This window comes from Watersipora subatra, chromosome 1 (genome assembly GCF_963576615.1).
Source record: "Watersipora subatra chromosome 1, tzWatSuba1.1, whole genome shotgun sequence".
Classification (NCBI taxonomy): domain Eukaryota; kingdom Metazoa; phylum Bryozoa; class Gymnolaemata; order Cheilostomatida; family Watersiporidae; genus Watersipora; species Watersipora subatra.
Genome location: NC_088708.1, coordinates 35252554 through 35277904, shown reverse-complemented (window position 1 = coordinate 35277904; position 25351 = coordinate 35252554). Strand labels below are relative to the sequence as shown.

The following is a 25351-nucleotide window of genomic DNA, read 5'->3' as shown; positions in this document are numbered from 1 at the left end:
CCCAAGCTGAACTGCCTAAAAATTAGTGGCAGTATTTATATTACATAAGCGATTGGCCTAGAGATTGACGGTTATCGTTCAAACCGACCAATCATATAGTCTTGCTGACTGCCGAGTTTCTAAGAATTTTCACATACAAAACAATAAAAAATTATTGCTAGACAATGAGCCATTATAGCATAACAATCTAAACACTAACAAAAAGCCCAGGAAATTCTACATATACTGGGTAGCGAACAGTAAGTGTAAAAAAACATTAAGACATATTTCGATAACGAAAAGGGCTAATTACAAAATCTTATCTCGAGAAAACGTAGAACAAAAACGGAAACAATATTGTTTAAGTAATCTTAAACTACTAACAATTAATTATAACAGAAACTTAGAATATTTTGACATGTAACCATGAACATAAAAAATGTCTTCCAATGAGTGAACGGTAAGAAATAAATTATAGAAGATTGTTCACTGCGTAAAAGCCTTAATAAATGGCGTCTGTTATCTTTTCTAGGTCAACCACTATCCCAGAAATCTCTTCTCTATATATATATATTGGCTACATCACCTTTTCCCTTTGATCAGTTCACCATGTTTTTTTCTGCGACGGGTGTCCGGAGCGCCTTGATGAGCCTGACGTCCAGAGGACCGATAGCATCCAAATAAGACAACTCTTCGGAGTTATTCCTCCACGGTCTTTTTTCATGGCCACCACTCCTTTCATAGAGTTTGTTCTTTAGAATATCTCGCTTTATTTTTACGTTTACAACAGTAGTAATCTCAGTACCTAGTCTGTTCCTTTGATTTAGCGGTGTGTTCGTGATCTTCCATAGCGATTAAATCTGAAACTAGATTCCTTTCTCACATTGAACACAATGAAATTTCAACATGGTGTCAGCTGGTTTGCCGTACTCGCGAATGACCTTTGCCATTGCAGGGAGTTTGAGTTCAATGGCTGTGGGGGTGAAAATGCCATGCCTCCAATTGATAACATATTATCGAGACTCTGGATTTGACCTTTCAAAAAGTAGCTAGGGTTTGTTAACCACAATAATTCTTCTTTCTCCATTCTTGGCCATTCTTTACTTTGTTGGTGACTCCTAATATATTGAGAGTTTTCCTTTCCTATATATTCAAAAAGATAACTCCAAAATTATATGTAATATATTTGGTAAAATCCGTTTTTTAATTATTATTAAAATTTAAACATCTTTGCTAGCTTAGATTGATATAAAAGTCTTTTAGCCAATGTTCATTTTTAGCACTAGTTCTAAGCTTCAAAAAGTGTAAAAAGAAATTCTGCTCAATGCAAGGGTATGCGCAGGCCTGCCAACCCAAGAGTGGGGCAATGCGTGAGATTTGGTTTTGGGGCAATTGATGTATCAATGATAGTATATATAAAATTGTGAAAATTGGGGCAAAAATCTCACGCATTCCTCACGCATTTTTATTTTTTCTTTGGGGTGATTGCGTGAGTCTTACGCCCAATGCCTGAGAGCTGGCAGGTATGGGTATGCAGGATTTCTGAACGCCACCAGAAGTGAGGCTCTCTATAAAACGATGTTTACATCATTGTCTTTACTTTCTATGTTCCACTTGGGCTGTCGCTAGAAGCTTCCGAGCATAGACACTTTCACAGAGCTATTTTGGTGTGTGAATATATATATAATTATATAAGCCTTCAAAACATGAAACATTAACAGCAGGTTAAAAATGGTATTAACATATGACCATACTTCGGCGGTATACATGTCATTCCTGCGCCACGTTTGCCGGAAATACTCTGTTTTTCTTATTCGCGTTCATCGGAAAGGAGCTGAGCAAACAGTATCTTACAAACTCGATATGTTTTGAGCGTTTCATTTAATCGCGTGAAAAACACAGACGTCAGCAGAATTAATAACTCGTATTTTAATTTTTTAGTGAAGCAATGCTTTAACTCTGTAGTAGTATCACGAGAGTTAGGCCTACTCTTTTTCGTTTAAAATTGTTCATATTTTACATTTATGCTCCTTTACTAGTTGTAGGGTTCGTATACATCGATCTGATTTTGATGAGGGACGGGGGTACATATAATGATTTGTTAGGTTGAACACGTAGACCCTTGTTTGAATTGAGTCACATTCATGCTGGTCTTTTTTTGCTGAAATATATTAAAAGTTTGCTTGAAGTGAGTTATGGAGAGTGTGGCAAGTAAGAGAAGCCTTGTTTTACACAGGCAAAGTATACAGGATGAAAATGAACTGATACCTAAGCTGCCATGGTGTGACCGATTGCAGACTTGCTTGTAATATAGAATTGTAAGGACTCAGCCGTATTAGTCAGGTGGCTTGGATGGAAGTTAGTTCAGTTACATTTTTGGTAAAGACAAACTGAAAAATGCTATCGCTTTAAAGTATACTTATGACATATGCAGGGATGGTCAAGTAGGATAGAGTGAATATGATGGCTAAAGTGCTTGGTCTTTGCTATTCATCTTTAGTCAATGAAACTGCTAAAATATACTTCCAATACATACGCCTATGAGGTTCTGCAAGCTCACCATTTCTGAAACAGGCTTATCACTGCCATTGCTCAAACTTTATCAAGCCTTTAATACAAAATAATCCTTTAAGTTGTTTGACTACCTCTGCTGATAAAGTTGCCTTTGTGAGAGTTGAAGGTCTGGCTCTAAAAATTATAAAGTCTATTCACTATCAATAAGTTGTTGAAACATGTTTTAAAATACAAACATAATTTAAAATCAACTCAAGTCGTTCAGCCTTTTTTTGTTAAATCAAATCAACTTTGGTTTGTCATATAGCATATAGATCACTGCGGAAAATATTCGTCAAATCACTGTGTTTGCTCAGGTATTCCTTTGTATTACCAATCTTAGCAGTCTAACCAATATGATTAGCATTTTTTTGTTTCTTTAGCAGTTTTATATGAAGGATTTTTATGTAAGCTAATGTTTACAGCTAGAGATCACCATTCTATTTTATAGCAAAACCTTGACATAGGAAGTTAACCTGTGTCGATACTTGCTTTGTGTGTTGAAACCATTACATGTTTAAGCAAAACTTTTAAGAAATGCATATGTTGGTTAATTCATTCTAGAACTAAACATCAGCAAATAATATTTCAAATAATAACAATATTAACCAAATGCACTAAAAAAATTATGGACAAAATTACCTGCGAAAGCTTAACTTGTATGTAAAATTTTGAGTAATAATCAATACAAAGAGGTTTTATTGTTACTTTACCTTAAAAAAAACAGAAAACTAGTCTCAGCAATGTGTAGGTTCGGTGATAGAGTTAGTGGGAGAAATATGCAGCAAAACTTATGCTAACTACGACTAGATAAAGTTTACAATTAATTTATACATTCTTCAGTATTTCTTTGTGTTGTTTATATATTCTAATCAATTAGAATTACAGAGTTGAAACTCATTTCATGCATAGACAAAGATTTGCTCAAATTCTGAGTCGCACATCAAAAGGTTTGAATGTAAAAGTGAGGCTTCATTGTATTCATGTTTTAGATCACTCTGCATAGCATTGAATATTTGTAAAACTCTGTATTAGTCCAGCCTAATAACTGTAAAGGAAATTGCCATGTTCCCTTTACTGCTCCACAAGAGTCATAACCACTGAGTGCAAGGCAATAAGATCAATATATTATATCGAAATATATAAATTTATATAAATACATGTCATTCGGTGTGTGTGTGTGTGTGTGCGTGCGTGCGTGTGTGTACAAAAAAAGTACATTCAAGAGACCGCTAGCGACCTCTGTTTCTTTTGTCTCATCTGGCCTCCTTATATACCATGTCATCCCTTGCTGGCTTTGCCCCATCGATCTCTTGGTCTTGCATCGACCTCGGCAACTATCTCTTGGCCGACCTGGTCCTGATTGTTAGCGATGTCTCTTGCCGAACTGGGGCTTGACCCAGCTGTGTCGTTGGCCCTGGGGTCGGCAAGGCAGCCGACCCTGGTTTTGGCATCTTGCGTCACACTCTCCCTCCTCAGTGGAGGCCCTGTTGGCTGCCCACACAGCGCTGGGAGAAGACATCAGCTGAGACCAGAGTCGACCAGAGTGCCGTTGCGCTCCAAACTCCAGGCACTGGATCTCTGACCCCGTAAACGCCCGATCCTATCCACAGAGCTTCCGAGTCTCTACAGAGTTTTAAGGCCTGTATCAGGCTAGCAGTACGGAAGGCTAACTTCTGTCAACGTCGGCTGTTCTTAAGCAGCCGGCGTGCTCACTCCTGCCAGTGGTAAAAGGGCTTGTCGGTTCTCCCAGCAAATAAGCCAATCTCTCGGGATAGGACTCAATCGGAGTCGAGGCCTCCTCGGCTTGGTTTCTGTGCTGAGTAGGTGGGCTGTCCGACTGCTCCTTGGTCATCCTTTTCTTTGTAGGTTGGCTGGCAGCACGTGGCTTAATGGCGACCCAGGTTGGCTCAGCTGTGTAGAGGCAGCCCATGATCGCCGAGTGAGCTTTAGTTCTGCCGACTCTTTTCACTTTGATCAGCCTTCCTTGGGCACATCCCTGCCCAAACTGGCTGATTTAACTCTAGGTTCTTTAGGGGGGCGGTCAGCCATGGTCAGTGAGGGTACACGGATTCATCTGCAGGTCAGTCAGCCATCCTCTGACCTACAAAAACAGCAGCCATTTGTCTTCTAGATAAACAACATCCTCACCTTTGCCATTCCCATGTGCTCTCTGGTGAGACACCATGTGGTCACGGGAAAGTGTTTCCAGTGGTAGGGACACAGTTAGATGGTAAAATGCCGTAGGATAGGTTCTAGGATATGCTGTATATTACTCCGGGCACTAGTGATGACGCCACACAAGCCGCAACTGCCAAGCTCATTCATTGCCTTGATTATCTTCAACCAGGTTACTTCGCTAATGTATTGCTTCGTCTGGGCTTTCATTCTTTCTTAGTTGACTCAGCAAGTGACTGTTGTATATTTACTCATAGCCTTTGGGTCAGTGCTTTTGCTAAGGTCAGTTTCCCAACAGGCTCGGTGTTAGATAAACACAAGATCCAGGCCGGCTCGGACAACTCAGCTTTTTTGACCTTCTCCACTCAAGTAAGTTACTCGCGTATCTTGAGGGATGTTTCACTCGGCTCACTCGGTCGGCTGCTTGGCATCTTGAAGGGAATGATCCGAGCAAGTCTTGGCTGGTCGCTCGAAGGCAGAGTGCCAACCAAATGTGATTCAACATGAGTGTTTCTGTGTGAAACAGATTTGCCCATCAAGGCCGCCTGCACAAGACGCTTTCTTTTTGTGGTGCTGGGAGGTGCCATTACCTTGTACAAGTCTGACTTGCCTGTGTTCCTATGCGCAAACACAGACTCCTGGTCCGAGTCTAACAGGCCTGCCAAGCATTTTTCCGTCCGTGTTTGCTTTCATTTTTTCTCCTTTTCCAATGAACCTAACAGGCTCAACATGGTTTAAAGAAAATTTACAATCTTATCTTGTTGAGCCAAGTCGACAGGTTTGTCAAAAAATAGAGCAGATTTCATAGAAGATAGAGCAGAAGATAGAGGTAGATTTTGGTAGATCTCCGGGAGAGTACTTGCTTGAAGGGAATTGGCCCTGCCGCTTTGAAGGCAGGCTTCCAGCTATGTGTTGGCTGAGTCCTTTAGACGTGGTTTCGAAGATAACCTTGGGGACAAAGCTCCTAGGTGTTGGATTAATCCGAGGAAGGGGGAGGTTTAAAGCATATTGGGCCAGCCGTTAAGACAGGTTTCCGAAAGTGCATTGCTCGTAGTCCTGGCTGATTCCTGAGCGCACTCCTGGCAACACAGCCTGGTGTGGTACGATCCCGTTCGGAGCATGTTTCCATGTTTGTACTGTCCTCCAGGCATTTGAGTTCTAGTTTCTCCAGAGCCTTATAGTAATTCTACAGACATACTAATCCTTCACCGCCATCTTGGCTAGTTTGGTAGGGGCAGACTTTCTCTGTCTCAGCTTTCCATTATTCTTTGGGCTTTTCCGGGCTGGAGTACCTCCTGGGGGTCTGGCACTGTCAGCAGATGTTGCTGTAGTCCCGAGTGATATGCGGTGCTGCAGAACAGCTTCTTGGCCATGCCTGCCATTCACGGGCAACTCACCATAGGCCACTGGGACTAGGCGCTCCACTTAACAAGTGTGATCTTATATGGTAGTGGTTGTGGCCCTTCTCAGGGTGCTCAGTACACACCGAGCCTCGGTAGAAGTGAGGCTGAATTGAATTCACAGTACATCAAAAACTGCCTCCACTCAGCCGGCTTGCCCACAGTTCTCTACCTCCTCTCAAAGAGTTCCTCGGAGGTGGAGTGAACTGGCCCCTTCAGTCCAGCCGTTTGCCACCCCTACCTCCCCTCCCTACCCTATGAAATTGACTGATAAAAGTACTCGATGCCTTTCGATCCAGACGACTGAGCCGATTTAAAATCTTAGGCTAACGCATAGTGTACCAACATCATCCTCTCTAGTACCTCTGGAAGACAATCTGTACTTCTATTCGCGCTCTAATTTTCGCATTCTATTCGCACTCGGTGGTAATTTTGTTGCCACCCTTACGAGAGTACCTTACAGATCGGTGAAGGCGAGCTATTCTTAGGCCGTTACGGCTCTTCATGATCAGGCGGTTGTTTCGCCTCGGAGCACTCCTCTCCGGTGCTCTTACCTTATTATCACTAGGATAGTCTCAACTCAAGCATCCAGTGCTGCGTCGCCTTTTGTGGAATCAGGATCCGTGATCTTGTTGCTGCCATCGATGTAAAGGATACCATCGTATCCTCTTCACTGCTCCACAAAAATTAAAACTACTGAGTGCGAGGCAATAAAATCAATATATATTTCAACACTATATAAATATGTGTAACTCAGTGTGTGCGCATACAAAGATATTGTGAAGTAAAAAAAAGTGAAAGTAATGCAGAGAAAACAGAAATTGAAATTAGCGAATTTCAACACTCTAGCCATGATAATTAAAGATAAAGTGTATAAAATGTCTATATTAATAAATCCTACATTATCATTGCGGGTGTGTACGTGTCTAAGTCTGCATAAACGCTCTGCATTTCTAAATTTTTGGCCGATGTTTTACGAACTTAATACGCATATGCTCCAATCCTTCCTCCAGCTCATTATAATACTTGGTCTCATAACTGCATCTGGTGGCTGAGAATCAGTCTCTTAAACGTCCACTTGGGATCAGGGTGCTCAATGCTAGCCTTGTCATAAGCGGGAAGGCAATCGATTGGCTCAGGTATTAGTATTGGGCTACTAAGCTGAATGTCATGAGTTTGAGTTCCATATAAAGCTATTTTTATGAAGAATTTCAATTATCCCATATATTGTCTGTTCAGCGCCACAGTTTCAAGCAAGATTAAAAAACAATCGAAATTATTTAAGTATACTAGTTGGATGCCCGGTAAAATCTTTTGCACAGAAAATTTATTTTTATCAACGTACAACATTTACCATTCTCATTTCTTAATGAATCTGTTTGTTTATTTTTGTGTGCACTGTAAGTTTAATTAAGTTTATGCTATGTATACATGTACATATATTTATAAGCATTTTGGCAATGTCTGGGCACGTATTTTTCTTTTGGTAGTTGCTAGCTGAAGCATGAAGCGTGCATTTTTTAACCAATCGACATTAAGAATTGGCAAATGTAATAAGTATCTTAATAAGCACAGTTATTCTATAGTATGGCAAGTAGGTAGTATGGCGTAGTTGATAGCACACCTGCTTGTAGAAATATGTTTTGGTGTTCAATTCCCATACGAAGTGGTTTTCTCATTCTTTAAACTTTATTGCTATAACTGGACATACGGACGACAGACAAACGAACACCTGAATCTATATATAAATCTCAGTGTTTGTTGACCTTTTTGTTTTCATTCTTGTTTCCAGTTTTAGCAATTGAAATATAGCAATGAAAAATCCGCATTGCAGAGGATTTAATCTCGCAACCTCCTGTTCCTAAGGTGACAAGCTAATTCATTAAGCTACACGGGATAGAATGGTTTCATTGGGCAGATAGTCAATATCTGCAAGAACTAAAATATGCATAACAACGCTATGTTATGCGCAATATCACTAAAGCTTGCTTCCACCGATCGTATTAGTAAATTCAGCAATACGTATACTCACTTACTCAAATTAACCAATGGCAGCAACATTACCTGCCACTGTTTATAAGCTGTTTTGTACCCTGTACATCGCAGGGCATTCACCTAGTTTACAATATATAGAATGAGATATAAAAAGTAATTGGCTACCTTTTGGCTTTGCTGAAAATCTCTACTGTATAATAAGAGCGGTGTTCATTGACTTTAAAAATTTATCTCACGAGAGAAGAGATTAAGAGCAGAATGTCAGGGCTTCATGCATTACTTAAATGTGATGCGCTAATTTAATGTAAACCAGCGAGCCGACTCCAAGTGACGCCGAACTCGATTGGTGATCTCAGAACTTTCATTTTCCTGAAAATGCAACTCTGTATATCTGGTTGGAATCTCAAGATGCATTATGTACAATTATCCTCGAAAAATGCGTTTATAAATTGTTGTCGTGAGAGCATTGTAGTAATTTACATTAAAAATCTACACCCATGTTGCTGGCTATTTGATTGAAAATGAACGGAATCCCTGGTAATGCCTGGCTTACTGCCATTCCAATATGAAAGTGAAAAATAAGGTATGCTCATTTAAAGTTCCCGTATTCGAAGTTCATAAGCTTCGTATATTTATCATGACCTCTCCTGTGCCACCAATTTTTTCGATTCACCCGTGTCTATTGTAAGGGCAGTATGACAATCAAACTTAATTTTATTGTTCGTTAGCTCATTCATTTTGTTTTCTGCAAATAATTTAGTATTTTTGACATTTTTTTGTGCAGCAGTATGCGCTGTTAAATACATCGAATACAATACAGTACAATACAAATATAATATATATATAATATAAATATAATACAATGCAGTGTATTCTTAGGAAAGTATTGCTCCAACATATAACTACTTTGACATGAAAAGCTGTTATCGATACAAATAAATGTGGCGCGTCGAGGCTTAGTTTATATTATATTAACATGAGCAAATAGCCGAAGCTAAATTCAAATAGAAGAGCTTGTTTTGAATTTTAGATCATTCTAATTAAGCAACATTTCATTTCAGAGTTGCATAGAGCCATGTTACTTGATCCTTGACAAGTAAAATTTTGACTGAAAAGGTTCTTGATAGCTAGATATACTTGATATACTTAGCTCTTTGGTATTTTCCTTATAGTCTACTATCTCCATAATAGATCGCTCGCTAAGCCCATGTTCTAGCTGTCTTCATAATCATGTCCCAACTGATGATCTCACACCTCAAATAAATTTATTATGTGGTTAAATTTGAATAGCATAAAACAAACATTGTTGTTAGGTTATCTAGTTCTTGTAGACTTCTAACAGTTTAGGATGCGGAATGGCTATTTTATTTGCAAATAAAATTTTCTTCAGTTCTGATCAGAACAAATGCGCATGGCCTTGTGAAAACCCTGACTATCAAAAATAGTATTTTGTTACTCATGACTGTTTGCTTGATGTCCCGTTGTGATAGATGGTCTGCATTTGTAAATGTGTTCGTTCTGTTGGTAGGCATATCCTATTTGCTGGAATGAAGTTCGTCACGTTAATTGCCCTCTACGTTGCCTTGAATATCTGTAATGCTGAAATATTCACTGCTCTCGCTACTATGAAGCGAGCTTTATACATTGAGAAAAAGTTAGCTGAGCAACTGCGGTCATACGCTCCTCTCATTGCTGACAAAGTGGCCAGCGAACAGGTTGCCAAGTACGTTGATCATTTTACTCACCATCAGTATCCTTATGACGATTTTCTCTACTAATTGTTACTTTTGTTCGATAGTTAGATTTATCAAACATGCAACCGATGATCGACTGTGAACATTTTAGATGTGGTCTAGTTGTCTGTTAGCTTCATTTGAGTGTCAGGGAAGCGTTTGTGTGATAACTCCCATTTGTGTGATAACTCCCATTTGTGTGATAACTCCCATTTGTGTAATAACTCCCATTTGTGGGATAACTCCTATTTGCGTGATAACTCCCATTTGTAGAATAACTCACATTTGTGTGATAACTCCCATTTGTGTGATAACTCTCATTTGTGTGATAACTCCCATTTGTGTGATAACTCCTATTTGCCTTCGGATATTATCATTATCTGTGTGTTTAAGAATTGCAGAGGATTATGACAGAATAGCTGATGAATCTTTGGTTGAGCCTGAGGGATATTTGGCCAATCCTGTCAATGCATACATGCTCTGCAAGCGATTCACGACTGAACTTGTAGACTTGAAGCAGTTGCTCACTTCCCCAGCACTTAAAGCAGGTTTGTGTTTGAAATAACACTGTCACATCGGTTTACACAATCTGTTGCTAAACCACATAACATGTTCTACTGTGCCTGCTCTGATAAAATTTTTATATCTAAGGGTGTCATACCTATTATTAAGTAGTGTCATGCAGTCACATTAGATGGCTTCATTCAGTCATATCTGATGGTGTCATACACTCAAATTAGTTGGAGTCATAGAGTCCCATTAGATGGAGTCATACAGTCATACAGTCACATTAGATGGTGTCACACAGTCACATTAGATGGTGTCACACAGTCACATTAGATGGTGTCATAGAGTCCTATTAGATGGTGTCACACAGTCACATTAGATGGTGTCATACAGTCAAATTATATGGAATCATATAGTCATATTAGATGGTGTCATACTGTCATATTAGATGGTGTCATACTGTCATATTAGATGGTGTCATACAGTCATATTAGATGGTGTCATACAGTCATATTAGATGGTGTCATACAGTCATAGCAGATGGAGTCATACAGTCACATTAGATGGAGTAGATGGAGTCAAACAGTCATACAGTCACATTAGATGTAGTCATACAGTCAAATTAGATGGAGTCATACAGTCAAATTAGATGGAGTCGTAAATCCTATTAGATGGTGTCATACAGTCATACCATATGGAGTCAAATTAGATGGAGTCATAGATGCCTATTAGATAGTGTCATAGAGTAGTATTACATGGAGTCACACAATCACATTAGATGTTGTCGTACAGTCACATTAGATGGTGCCATTCAGTCACATTAGTTGGTGGCATACAGTCACATTAAATGAAGTCATACAGTCACATTAGTTGGAGTCATACAGTCATATTAGATGGAGTCAAACAGTCACATTAGATTGTGCCATACAGTCATATTAAATAGTGTCATACCAGTTGTGTCATACAGTGAAATTGGGTGGAGTCATCAGTTTAGCCTCTTAATAGATGGTTTAGTAAAGATTGATTTGTTATGTTTATAGCTATTTTGATATTTATTGGAATACGTCATTTAAAGATCTCGAGTTCATATTGTAGAATGTACTTCGGAATCACTTTCTCTTTTTAAATGTTTATCTACACTATTTACTGTCATAGAAGGCGTTATCTGAAACAACCTAAATATTAATAGCCACCAAAATCAGGCCAGTACCAATTTTAATTGCATCACAGCTTAACTAATTAGGCATTTATCTGCATTGCAGCGGCTTCTGTGTTAGAATATGCGGTTTTTACACTAGTTGAAACATACATGTATGTATGTAGCACTGTTGGCAATTGGCTTGACTTCTCGCTGATATAACATACTGCAGCACTGTTGGCAATTGGCTTGACTTCTTGCCGATATAACATACTGCAGCACTGTTGGCAATTGGCTTGACTTCTCGCCGATATAACATACTGCAGCACTGTTGGCAATTGGCTTGACTTCTCGCCAATATAACATACTGCAGCACTGTTGGCAATTAGCTTGACTTCTTGCCGATATAACATACTGCAGCACTGTTGGCAATTGGCTTGACTTCTTGCCGATATAACATACTGCAGCACTGTTGGCAATTGGCTTGACTTCTCGCCGATATAACATACTGCAGCACTGTTGGCAATTGGCTTGACTTCTCGCTGATATAACATACTGCAGCACTGTTGGCAATTGGCTTGACTTCTCGCTGATATAACATACTGCAGCACTGTTGGCAATTGGCTTGACTTCTCGCTGATATAACATACTGCAGCACTGTTGGCAATTGGCTTGACTTCTCGCTGATATAACATAAATGTATCATTTGTGTACTTTCTATTGTTATTATAATATAGTGTACCGTCATTATCCAACATAAAGGTGTGTTACTTGAGCATTACTATCAATGTATTTTAGTAAAATGTAGAAAAGCTGTATAGGCTGTGTGTTAGGTGCCATGTGTTCAAAGCATCTGAAAGATGGTCTAGCTCTATTTGTTTTGTAGCATTTGATGACCCGCTATATATATATATATATATAGTTCATGAGTTCACAAGTTCACCTCATGAACTTTGATGCATTTGATGACCAGCTATATATATATAAATATATATATAGCTGGTCATCATATGCCTCAAAGTTCATGAGGTGAACTTGTCTCTACATGAAGACACGCGGTCAAATACCTGCTTAAGAACAGTTGTGTAACTTAACTCTTACCAACTTATCTGCCTGATTCAGCTTTAGTTTTAATCCGTATGCTTGTGACCCCATCCTGTGTATATTTACTGCTTTTATTGAGCAATTCATTTTATCTGATGATTGCCTCGCAGAGGCATGAAACTATTTAGTAATAAATTGATTTGAACTCAGACTCATGTTTTTCCTGTAATATTTTATATATATATATATATATATATCTTTGCATATTGAAGCATTTGATGGCCAGCTATATATATCTTAGCATATTGTAGCATTTGATGACCAGCTATATATATATCGCACGGAGATGCCTGATAGGGAAGATTTTACTGGGGTTATCGATGCACTCCTCCGACTCCAGGACACGTATGAAATCCCGCCACTTCACTTTGTTGATGGCACATTCTCTCCTGCTGGAAACTCTCCTCGTATGACAGGTATTGCTAGAACTATAATTCCACCATACATATGCTGTAATGCTTCACAATATATTGCACTGCGTGCTGTCCTGCTGTGTTGTATACTGTCCTACTGTGTTGTATACTGTCCTGCTGTGTTGTATACTGTCCTGCTGTGTTGTATACTGTCCTACTGTGTTGTATACTGTCCTGTGTTGTATACTGTCCTGCTGTGTTGTATACTGTCCTACTGTGTTGTATACTATACTGCTGTGTTGTATACTGTCCTACTGTGTTGTATACTGTCCTGCTGTGTTGTATACTGTCCTACTGTGTTGTATACTGTCCTGCTGTGTTGTATACTGTCCTACTGTGTTGTATACTGTCCTGTGTTGTATATTGTCTTACAATACTGTGCACTGTCCTACTGTGTTGTTTCCTGTCTTACTACGTTATGTGTCCTACAAATATGCAAGGGATATCACTGACAGCTATGTAAGGGAGAGCACTGACAGCTATGTAAGGGATAGCACTGACAGCTATGTAAGGGATGGCACTGACAGCTATGTAAGGGATAGCACTGACAGCTATGTAAGGGATAGCACTGACAGCTATGTAAGGGATATCACTGACAGCTATCATTGTAAGGGATATCACTGACAGCTATGTAAGGGATAGCACTGACAGCTATGTAAGGGATATCACTGACAGCTATGAAAGGGATAGCAGTGACAGCTATGTAAGGGATATCACTGACAGCTATGTAAGGGATAGCACTGACAGCTATGTAAGGGATATCACTGACAGCTATGAAAGGGATAGCAGTGACAGCTATGTAAGGGATAGCACTGACAGCTATGTAAGGGATAGCACTGACAGCTATGTAAGGGATAGCACTGACAGCTATGTAAGGGATAGCACTGACAGCTATGTAAGGGATAGCACTGACAGCTATGTAAGGGATAGCACTGAAAGCTATGTAAGGGATATCACTGACAGCTATGTAAGGGATAGCACTGACAGCTATGTAAGGGATAGCACTGACAGCTATCTAAGGGATAGCACTGACAGCTATGTAAGGGATAGCACTGACAGCTATCTAAGGGATAGCACTGACAGCTATGTAAGGGATAGCACTGAAAGCTATGTAAGGGATAGCACTGAAAGCTATCTAAGGGATAGCACTGACAGCTATGTAAGGGATAGCATTGACAGCTATGTAAGGGATAGCACTGACAGCTATGTAAGGGATAGCACTGACAGCTATGTAAGGGATAGCACTGACAGCTATGTAAGGGATAGCACTGACAGCTATGTAAGGGATAGCACTGACAGCTATGTAAGGGATAGCACTGACAGCTATGTAAGGGATAGCACTGAAAGCTATGTAAGGGATATCACTGACAGCTATGTAAGGGATATCACTGACAGCTATGTAAGGGATAGCACTGACAGCTATCTAAGGGATAGCACTGACAGCTATCTAAGGGATAGCACTGACAGCTATGTAAGGGATAGCACTGACAGCTATCTAAGGGATAGCACTGACAGCTATGTAAGGGATAGCACTGAAAGCTATGTAAGGGATAGCACTGAAAGCTATCTAAGGGATAGCACTGACAGCTATGTAAGGGATAGCATTGACAGCTATGTAAGGGATAGCACTGACAGCTATGTAAGGGATAGCACTGACAGCTATGAAAGGGATAGCAGTGACAGCTATGTAAGGGATAGCATTGACAGCTATGTAATGGATAGTATTGACAGCTATGTAAGGGATATCACTGACAGCTATGTAAGGGATAGCACTGACAGCTATGTAAGGGATAGCACTAACTGCTATGTAAGGGATAGCACTGACAGCTATGTAAGGGATAGCACTGACAGCTATGTAAGGGATAGCACTGACAGCTATGTAAGGGATAGCACTGACAGCTATGTAAGGGATAGCACTGACAGCTATGTAAGGGATAGCACTGACAGCTATGAAAGGGATAGCAGTGACAGCTATGTAAGGGATAGCATTGACAGCTATGTAATGGATAGCATTGACAGCTATGTAAGGGATATCACTGACAGCTATGTAAGGGATATCACTGACAGCTATGTAAGGGATAGCACTGACAGCTATGTAAGGGATAGCACTGACAGCTATGTAAGGGATAGCACTAACAGCTATGTAAGGGATAGCACTGACAGCTATGTAAGGGATAGCACTGACAGCTATGTAAGGGATAGCACTGACAGCTATGTAAGGGATAGCACTGACAGCTATGTAAGGGATAGCACTGACAGCTATGTAAGGGATAGCACTGACAGCTATGTAAGGGATAGCACTGAAAGCTATGTAAGGGATAGCACTGAAAGCTATGTAAGGGATAGCACTGAAAGCTATCTAAGGGATAGCACTGACAGCTATGTAAGGGATAGCATTGACAGCTATGTAAGGGATAGCACTGACAGCTATCTAAGGGATAGCATTGACAGCTATCTAAGGGATAGCATTGACAGCTATGTAAGGGATAGCACTGACAGCTATGTAAGGGATAGCACTGACAGCTATGTAAGGAATAGCACTGACAGCTATGTAAGGGATAGCACTGACAGCTATGTAAGGGATAGCACTGGCAGCTATAGCACCGACTGTCATATAAGTTTTACTCTAGCATTCGCAAGTGAAAACATTCAAATCTCTACTCACGGTCACCTTAACTTTTCAACATGAAATTATCGATGAAGTGATTTCTAAAATATGTCATTTGGTGTGCCTCCAAATTCCAATTTCATAAGAAAAAGCAAATGGGTCACTTGCATTTTGTGTATGGGTCACACGCGTTTACTCTATGGGTCACCCACGTTTTCTTTATGGCTTCAAGCATTTTCCTTACTGATACCAATCATCACATAAATTTAGCAATAACGCAATAGGATATTTGCAGAGGAATACCATCTTGATCTTGATTTGCTAAACATTTGTCTGTTTCAGCGAGTGATTGCTTTGAGATTGGTAAGTATGCATACGACAAAGGAGACAAATATCATGCGCTCATGTGGCTGCTCGAGTCTCTTTCGAGCTACGAACTTGAAGGCGCTTCATACAGCATGGATAAGATCCTCCTCCTTGACTACCTCATCTATGCAGCTGACGATGTGAGTAGTGCATCAAGGTCGTGCTTCTCAGACTAATGGCCATTTTTCTCAGCCTACCACTACTCTGCGGTCCATTTTCCTCTGCTCGATTTGGTCTAAGCTGGTACCTGGGTTTACCATATGATTAATGATGAGTGGTGCTGGCTGCTTCCATTCCATTAATTATGCTAACCATCATGCTCCTGGCTATGCTACAGCATGGAAGTGTTATGGCTAATATGGTAGTGTTATGGTTAACATGGTAGTGTTATGGCTAACATGGTAGTGTTATGGCTAACACGGTAGTGTTATGGCTAACACGGTAGTGTTATGGCCCACACGGTAGTGTTATGGCCAACACGGTAGTGTTATGGCCCACATGATAGTGTTATGGCCCACATGGTAGTGTTATGGCCAACACGGTAGTGTTATGGCCAACACGGTAGTGTTATGGCCAACATGGTAGTGTTATGGCCAACACGGTAGTGTTATGGCCAACACGGTAGTGTTATGGCCCACATGGTAGTGTTATGGCCAACATGGTAGTGTTATGGCCAACACGGTAGTGTTATGGCCCACATGGTAGTGTTATGGCCAACATGGTAGTGTAATGGCCAACACGGTAGTGTTATGGCCAACATGGTAGTGTTATGGCCCACATGGTAGTGTTATGGCCAACATGGTAGTGTTATGGCCAACACGGTAGTGTTATGGCCCACATGGTAGTGTTATGGCCAACATGGTAGTGTTATGGCCAACACGGTAGTGTTATGGCCAACACGGTAGTGTTATGGCCCACATGGTAGTGTTATGGCCAACACGGTACTGTTATGGCCAACACGGTAGTGTTATGGCCAACACGGTAGTGTTATGGCCAACGTGGTAGTGTTATGGCCAACATGGTAGTGTTATGGCCCACATGGTAGTGTTATGGCCGGTGTATAGTGTGTTCATACATGCTATGTAAGTCATGGATCGTTGTCTGTAGTAGACATTAGTGACATGAACAAACCATAATTATATCACATGCAGCAACAAAAATTAACATTTTAAAACAAAATATTAGCATCATTTGCTTGGCCAGTTGCGTTCTGATAGCTGTTTTGGTTTGACACCATTTAATGTTCTTCTGATTCTTCAATACCTTCCACAATGCCTTCAGACCTCAACCCATCTTCTGCACAGCTGAGCTAGTCGATATTAGTGAATGTAATCGAGTCATTATTAGTACTGTTTTGTGGACACTTTTCTACTGATCACTTGCTATTATGTGTTCGTAAAGGTTAAGGATGTCAATTAGAGGTGGCGCTCAAATAGAAGTGGCGCTCAACTAGACGTGGCGCTCAACTAGACGTGGCGCTCAAATAGAGGTGGCGTTCAAATAGAGGTGGCGTTCAAATACAGGTGGCGCTCAAATACAGCTTTTACAGTATATATATATAGATATATATGTACTGTATAACCTCTAATCAAACGCCATGGCGCTCTATTTTTTAACTCTTTCTCTATAGAGGCTGGCGTTGTGTTTTTTAAATGGCTCGTCAAAATTTTGGGAGATTAAATTTAGCCCTATAACGGGTGAAGGGAATGCCGTCTATATTTTGCTCTTTTTTCGATGGATCGATATCAAACATGGATGCAACAAATCTGCTAACCTACCTCCACTTGTAAAAGATATCTTAATAAATATGCATCGAGAAATATCTCAACCAGTTGATATCTATTGCTTGCAATTGACCTGCCATGATATTATAGCATGTTTCCTTCTTTGCAATTTGTTAGCACTGTCGATTTTTAATGGCATTCAATTAGAGGTTATTACGGTGTATATATATATATATACACCATTTTACCACATCAAACCCTGTATTTATGCATATGATCATCTTCTTACTTCGCAAGATGTCATAAATTGTCACAAACATTGTTCAAGCAAAACATTTCCTTTTTAGCAAATTAAAACTCATGTCTTTTGTCTCACGATTTATTAAGGGTGAAGGCGTTTCTAACAGGGAATTGAAATGCATTTGCATAATCTTACCTTGTCACTAGGATTGTGTTTCAACACAGCTAGCCAGCTTTATGGTGAGACTGTGGGACACATTCTTTAACCTACCCTCCCCCTCTCTGTGCTGTCAGTGTTTGTCACGCTTTGTCTAACTGTTCTAGAATGTTCTAGAATGTACATTACTAATGAGCCATGTTTTAATCCAGAGTAAAAGTCTTGGACAAGTTCTATCCACTAACCCTGCTTTGTTGTTGGAGCAGGATGTTAGGTGCTTTCCTTCAGTAAAGCTTGAGACACACGTGTTTCCATAAAGAGGTACTGTTTAAATTCCTCCTATGCTTAGTCTCAAAACTCACATGCTGACAGGATATTTTTTTGTTTATCAATAGGCTTTATTAGATTTTGTTCATCATTAATGGCAGGCAATCTTACATGATATCTACCAATAGCAGACTTAAATCATACTAATAGATATATCTCTTAGATCATCTCTACCAATATCAGACCTTATATCATACTAATAGATATATCTCTTAGATCATCTCTACCAATAGCATACCCTCTTAGATCTGAGACCTTGGCTAAGACCTTTCATCGTGCCTACCATTGGCTAAGACCTTTCATCATGCCTACTATTGACTGAACATTTCATCATGCCTACTATTGACTGAACATTTCATCATGCCTATTATTGGCTGAGACCTTTCATCATGCCTACTATTGACTGAGACATTTCACCATGCCTACCATTGGCTGAGACCTTTCACCATGCCTACCATTGGCTAAGACCTTTCACCATGCCTACCATTGGCCTAGACCTTTCATCATGCCTACCATTGGCTGAGAACTTTCATCATGCCTACCATTGGCTGAGACCTTTCATCATGCCTACTATTGACTGAGACATTTCACCATGCCTACCATTGGCTGAGACCTTTCACCATGCCTACCATTGGCTGAGACCTTTCATCATGCCTACCATTGGCTGAGACCTTTCACCATGCCTACCATTGACTGAGATATTTCATCATGCCTATCATTGACTGAGAACTTTCATCTTGCCTACCATTAACTGAGACATTTCACCATGCCTACCATTGGCTGAGACCTTTCACCATGCCTACCATTGGCTGAGACCTTTCATCATGCCTACCATTGGCTGAGACATTCCATCATGCCTACCATTGGCTGAGACCTTTCACCATGCCTACCATTGGCTGATACCTTTCACCATGCCTACCATTGGCTGAGACCTTTCATCATACCTACTATTGACTGAACATTTCATCATGCCTACCATTGACTGAGACATTTCATCATGCCTACCATTGGCTGATACCTTTCACCATGCCTACCATTGGCTGAGACCTTTCATCATGCTTGCTATTGGCTGAGACCTTTCGTCATGCCTACTATTGGCTGAGACCTTTCGTCATCTCTACTATTGGCTGAGACCTTTCGTCATCTCTACTATTGGCTGAGACCTTTAATCATGCCTACTATTGCCTGAGACCTTTCATCATGGCTACTATTGTCTGAGACCTTTCATCACGGCTACTATTGGCTGACTGTAAATTCCTTCAATATGTAATTTACCACTCAAGTTTTTTCTTTTGTCTACAATATTTGATATACATGTAGGTAATATATAGAGGTAATATATATTGGTAATATATATAGGTAATATATATAGGTAATATATATAGGTAATATATATATAGGAAATATATGTAGGTGATATATATTGGTAATATATATAGGTTATATATATAGGTGATGGCCAATTTTCTGTCTCCGAACTTTGAGTTGCAAAGGGGAAGCACCTTGACCAGTACTTCATAAACTACACACAGATGTCTAGCTCTGCTTGTACTAACATTTATGATGCATCTTTGTCACCTTTCATAACTTGCTAGTATATTGCGTCCTTATTACCTACTGCTTTGCTTCTGCAACGCTATGCTCTGTACTTTAGCAAGGCAATCCGAGGCATGCACTCAATTATGCTAATGACCTACTTGCTCTTAATCCAACCAATGAGCGAACTCGCTCAAGGATACAAGATGTGATTCGCTGGCTTCATTCAGAGATAGCAACGGAAAACAAAACATTGCTGGAACAGAACCGGAAAATCCCATCTCAGGTTTGTAGGGAACTTTTTTAATATACTGTAGGTACGTGTTGAATTGGCTAGGTACCTCTTTATGATTACGCATTTTGATTTCAATTTCAGCTGGCCTCTTGAACAAGTTTAGTTTTAAATGTTTCTCATAGGATTAATATTACCCCTCTAGAAGCTGAGAAACCACATTTAACATCTAATACTTGCGAATTGGCCTACAGTGGACCCTGTCACACGGCAGAGATTCGTTCCAGCATTGGCGTCGCAAGGCAAAAATGTTGTATAGAGAGATATCCAAACCCATATTAATTATCTAATGCAAACACCCTTTGATACAAAACATATACTGTACATACATATTGTACATATTAAAGATTACCACTAGGTTAGTATATAAACCTTAGTAACTATAGTTATCTACAGTAACTTTAGTGTATTTAATGGTTATGATCTGCAAGAAAATGTAATATTACAATGTACTCAACTTACCATATGGAGCTCTTACCTTTTGGACAGACATATAACATAAACCGTAAAGGTTGACTTGCAACAAAATTCACATTACAGTTATTTGATATGAAAAGATTCACCATGTCTTACTCTGTTGTGTTGTAGGGGCAAAATATGTGGGAATGTGATTACAAAATCTTAAAGCACATAAATTACATAATTTTTTTATTGTATATTTCAATACATCAGAGTCTTGGCTTTTGAATGAGCTATTGTTTGCCATGGTGAGACAGACATTGGTTGTTGTTTATAGGATTTCCCCAGAGTTCTACCGCGAAAACGTTTACTAGCATAGTCTCGAAAATTGTGATGTCACAATTCTCATATTCGTTGTTGTGTGCTCTTACCGCTTATTTATCAACTACGATAATGACGCTAGTGGCAGGCGAAGGTAGGACAACTCCAGAGAACAAATGAAGATGGCAAAGGAATCAGTGTCATTAGTTCACCATGTACATATAATTTCTATGATAAGTACCTCAGACTCCAAGAACCATACTATATTTTCCCGATGATATTATGCACTAGCTCTTTATTTTTAATGTGATGTTGAGGGTCACGACTGAAACTAATTAATTTCAAGCATTGCGTGATCTCGCGAAAGTTCAATTGACATTTAGTCCTAGGGCCACGCAACCGCTGGTCATAATTTAATCGATGTTATTTCATTACCTTTATCAACGACAGTAAATGTATTGAAGCATAATTAATTAACCCAGAACATGTGTTTTTATTGGTCGGGCGTTAGCACGGGCATTGTTGGTTATCTAGAATCTTGGTTTATTATTAGCGCTCTCCAGGTTTAACAGCACTGATTGCCACAGAAAAACGCAGCCTCAATTGCAGTGAAAGGGATCGACGACCTAAGGCTAAATGAGAATTATGACGTCACATTTTGAGTACCTGAACCAAGTTGGTTTTTTTTGCAGGACGTACTTTTGACACCCTGTTCTTCAAAGTTCTATTATTTTTTGTGTATTGAATATAGGCTCATTCGAAGGCCAAGAATCTGATGTATTGAAATATATAATAAAAAAATTATGTAATTTATGTGCTTTAAAAGCTCAAAAACGAACAGTTAATCACAGCCACAAAAATTGCCGTAGTTTGGATTCTCTTTCCAAAGCGGCTCAAATGTGACGTAGTTGTGGTAGATGGTTTCTGTTTACACTTTCATGCAACCTTATTCGTCGAAATATTTCACAAATATACTTCACGCATTCAATAAAACCATGTCTATTGTTCATACGCATCTATTTTATCGTCATTGTAATGCTGTCACTTTTAGCAGTGATATCTTATAACTTACCGTAAAAATTCGTTTAATTTTTTAGCCTTAGTTTGAAGGAGTACATATCATTGTGTGATAATCATGACGAGCCTGCTGGTCATTTGTGATAATCGAAAAGTGCTGCAGAGATTATTTGCGAAGTATTGGGTCGCATGATCAGATTACGACTTGCCGATTAGACCAAAGGGAAACAAAACTGTAAAGTAGCGAGCATCCATATTTGATACGGGGTCTTCGGTAAAACCCGAAGTGTTTGTCATAAACTAGTGCTACGATAGGTTTTATACAGTGCACCCTCGAGATATAATGTTAATCCGTTCCAAGGCAGGCATCGTATGGTGAAAAAATCTTATGTCCGGGAATAGAAACCATTGTAATTATACAATGAAAAAAAAGAAGGTAAAAATCGTCCAAAATTTTATAAAAATGCTGTACATATTGAAAATTAGTAACAAAATAGTATGCTAACTTTAGTAACTATAGTTACATACAGTAGCTGCATTGTATTAAGTGCACCTAGTGATTATAATCTGCAATACTGTAAAATGCAAAATTATAATCTATTTACCAAATGCAGATCGTACGGTAAGAAGTTCTTACCTTCAAAATGTACGCATAATAGCATGTCTGGTTAGAATTAATAAGAAAGGCCGAGCGATGCAGTTGTTGAAAGCGGCCTCTCACACGCCTGACCATTTAATGGCTACCGAAAAGAAAAATGAAATTTTATTTACCATACAGGACGTACATACTTTTGGAGTAACTTGACTTTAGCTGGTACATATAGCAAATAAAGCAGAGAGGAAACAAAAACGTATCAATGCTAATTATGTTGCTGTACACTTGAAGATTAATTTAATACGTAATGAAATGGGATTTTTAGCAGGCTAAAAGAAGTTATTTAGTCCTGTCCAATTTTTCTTCTGGCTCAAAGAAAAAAACTGCTAGCTAGCTAACTCTTGCAGAAGGATCCAGAGAAGGTGCTACAGATATTTCTTTTTGTATGAAATGGGCACAAGAATCGATGTAACCGTACGTACAAAGTTTGTACGTATTTATACCGTAGAGGACAGGGCTTTAACAAGTTTCAGAAAGTAATATGGATGCGTCAACTATCTTGAGTAGTTAGTTATATGAGTTACATACATACGATGAATTGTATTCACGTAGGAGATAACAAGCCCACCTGCAAAGGCATGGTTAAACAAGGAAATAAAACAAAATCAGAAGGAAACAAATAAAATATGAAAAACATGTCACACAAGAGATAAAAGATTATACATGCATTGTTTTAATATACCAGTCCACATCAGTAAATTAACCACTTGAAATATTTCTGCCGATGTGGGGTTTTCTGTATCTTCTACTTCCTCGCCCTTGCTAAATGTTTGCTCATTTTGAATGCTGGTCGCGTGCAAGACCTAGCTCCTTCGAATCTTTAGTTGTAAGCTCCTTCCTGTGCTTGCTTTAATGGAGTTCTTGTTTTGATAATAATTGCAAAGTCTGATTGGTTACGCTCATATTCCTTGACAATGTTAATAATACGTGTGCCTGCTTCTTACATACTACGTCCAACTTTGTTGACATAGAAATCATTTTTCCTTTGTTTTGTGACATTTGTATCAGTCTCAGATTCCATAGCTAACGAATGAAATATAAATACTTGTAGTTGTATACGTATGCTGACTAAAAGGTTATAGTAAAATATATTATAACACTACAAATGAATATTTGCTATCGCTTGTGAATGTTACACAAAACTTTCCACGCGGAATGCTGCCAGGAGAGAAGTCGATCATCGTGTCTCTTCTAAACGTTCTAAAAATGTTTTCGGCAAACTATATATCGATGTCTTTTTTATTTCGACGTGCGTTATGAGCACACCGACCGCCAAATTTTAACACGGGCGAAACTTTTTTCAAAATCGTATGTTGAAATAAAATTCGTATAGCGAGGTGAAGATCTCACAATGTTCGACATCGTAAGGTGAAAAAATCGTATATCAGGGTAATCGTATCTCGAGGGTACACTGTATTGAGCTTTTTATTGCCCTTTCAATTCACAGGAGAACATCACGTGACAAGACGATAACCAAATTTCATGACTACATCAGAGAAATAAAGAGATTCCAATCTACGGCAGCTTTTCGTTTTTGAGCTTTTAAGAGCTTGTAATCACATTTCCACATACATATTTGGCACCTACAACACAACAGAGTAAGACATGGTGAATCTTTTGATACCAAATCGAATAACTGTAATGTGAATTCTGTTGCAAGTCATCCTTTAAATTCAACCCTGTGACATATACATAACAACAGTATTGTAGAGTTGCTCTACCATAAATATACAGTGAAACACGGATAACTCAAACTTCAAGGGACCGAGCAAAAGTGTTCGAGTTATTAGAGCGTTCAAGTTATCAGGACAGTCATAAGTGCACGTATTTATCAGTAGATACATGTACATATGCAAACTATATATCAATCAAAAACATAGATTGCTTGTTGCAAGTTAAAGGGTCTCTCGTGTGAAGTTTTAAATATTTTTAATCAGAAAGTATAGATATTTTACTATCACTTGAGATTTGTTTGTTGCTTTAGGTGATGTGACTGCCAGGACATTCTCAGATTAAAATTGGCAAAACTTGATCGAGGTTAAAACGCTCAGAAAAAATACAATGTACATACGTATTTTTCTACCAAGCGTTTTAACCAAGATCAATTTTGCAGTCAGTTAATACAAAACTGCTTTACTATTAAAACCCCATTATCAATTTTGCCGATACTACTTTAAAGTTATCCAAATTTTACCTCGCTTTTCTTGTTTTCGGAGGGCTTATCGCTAAGCGGATGTTTGGAAAAATTTGATTTTTGCCAACCTTTAGAAAAGTCGTTAATGAAAATATTTGCCGATGTTGGTAATAACGACGCCTAAGAACTACTAAAAGTCGATGTTTATCTCTATGGCTTGGAATAAAGTGATATTCAAAAGCGATAGAAACAACCGTCTCAGTAGCCGTTTGGCAAAAAATTGTTCGAGTTAACGGAGTTTCGGTCGAGTTATCTAAAGCCATTTATCATTGCTTGGGAACGGACCAAACAAATCCATTCGAGTTAACCATCTGTTTGATATATCCGAGGGCGATTTATTCGAGTTTCGCTGTACATTTAAGTGGAAAACTTCTATTCAAGACAATAATGAATAATCTATTAGCTATACAATGATGTGAAATTTGGTTAGTCTACAACACGTCATGTGACCTGGGGTACTTTTTATTGTTCCTTTCAAATTTGAAGTACGTAACATGTTAAGCACACCAAAACTA

At 39.1% G+C, this 25351-nt stretch overlaps 1 protein-coding gene across 2 annotated transcripts in view; it reads left to right on the top strand.

Moving 5' to 3' along the window:
* The first annotated feature begins 9637 nt into the window (after positions 1 to 9637).
* The window catches only part of LOC137392734 (prolyl 4-hydroxylase subunit alpha-1-like), a 39433-nt gene continuing 23719 nt past the window's right edge, over positions 9638 to 25351 (top strand). For both annotated transcript variants that reach the window (XR_010978238.1, XM_068079057.1), the window contains exons 1-5: positions 9638 to 9828; positions 10232 to 10386; positions 12839 to 13003; positions 15951 to 16114; positions 20077 to 20244. Coding sequence is in view for 1 of the 2 variants with exons in the window: in XM_068079057.1 (XP_067935158.1) it covers positions 9653 to 9828; positions 10232 to 10386; positions 12839 to 13003; positions 15951 to 16114; positions 20077 to 20244 (828 nt within the window). In the remaining variant the exon portion in view is untranslated. The remainder of the gene's footprint in view (positions 9829 to 10231; positions 10387 to 12838; positions 13004 to 15950; positions 16115 to 20076; positions 20245 to 25351) is intronic.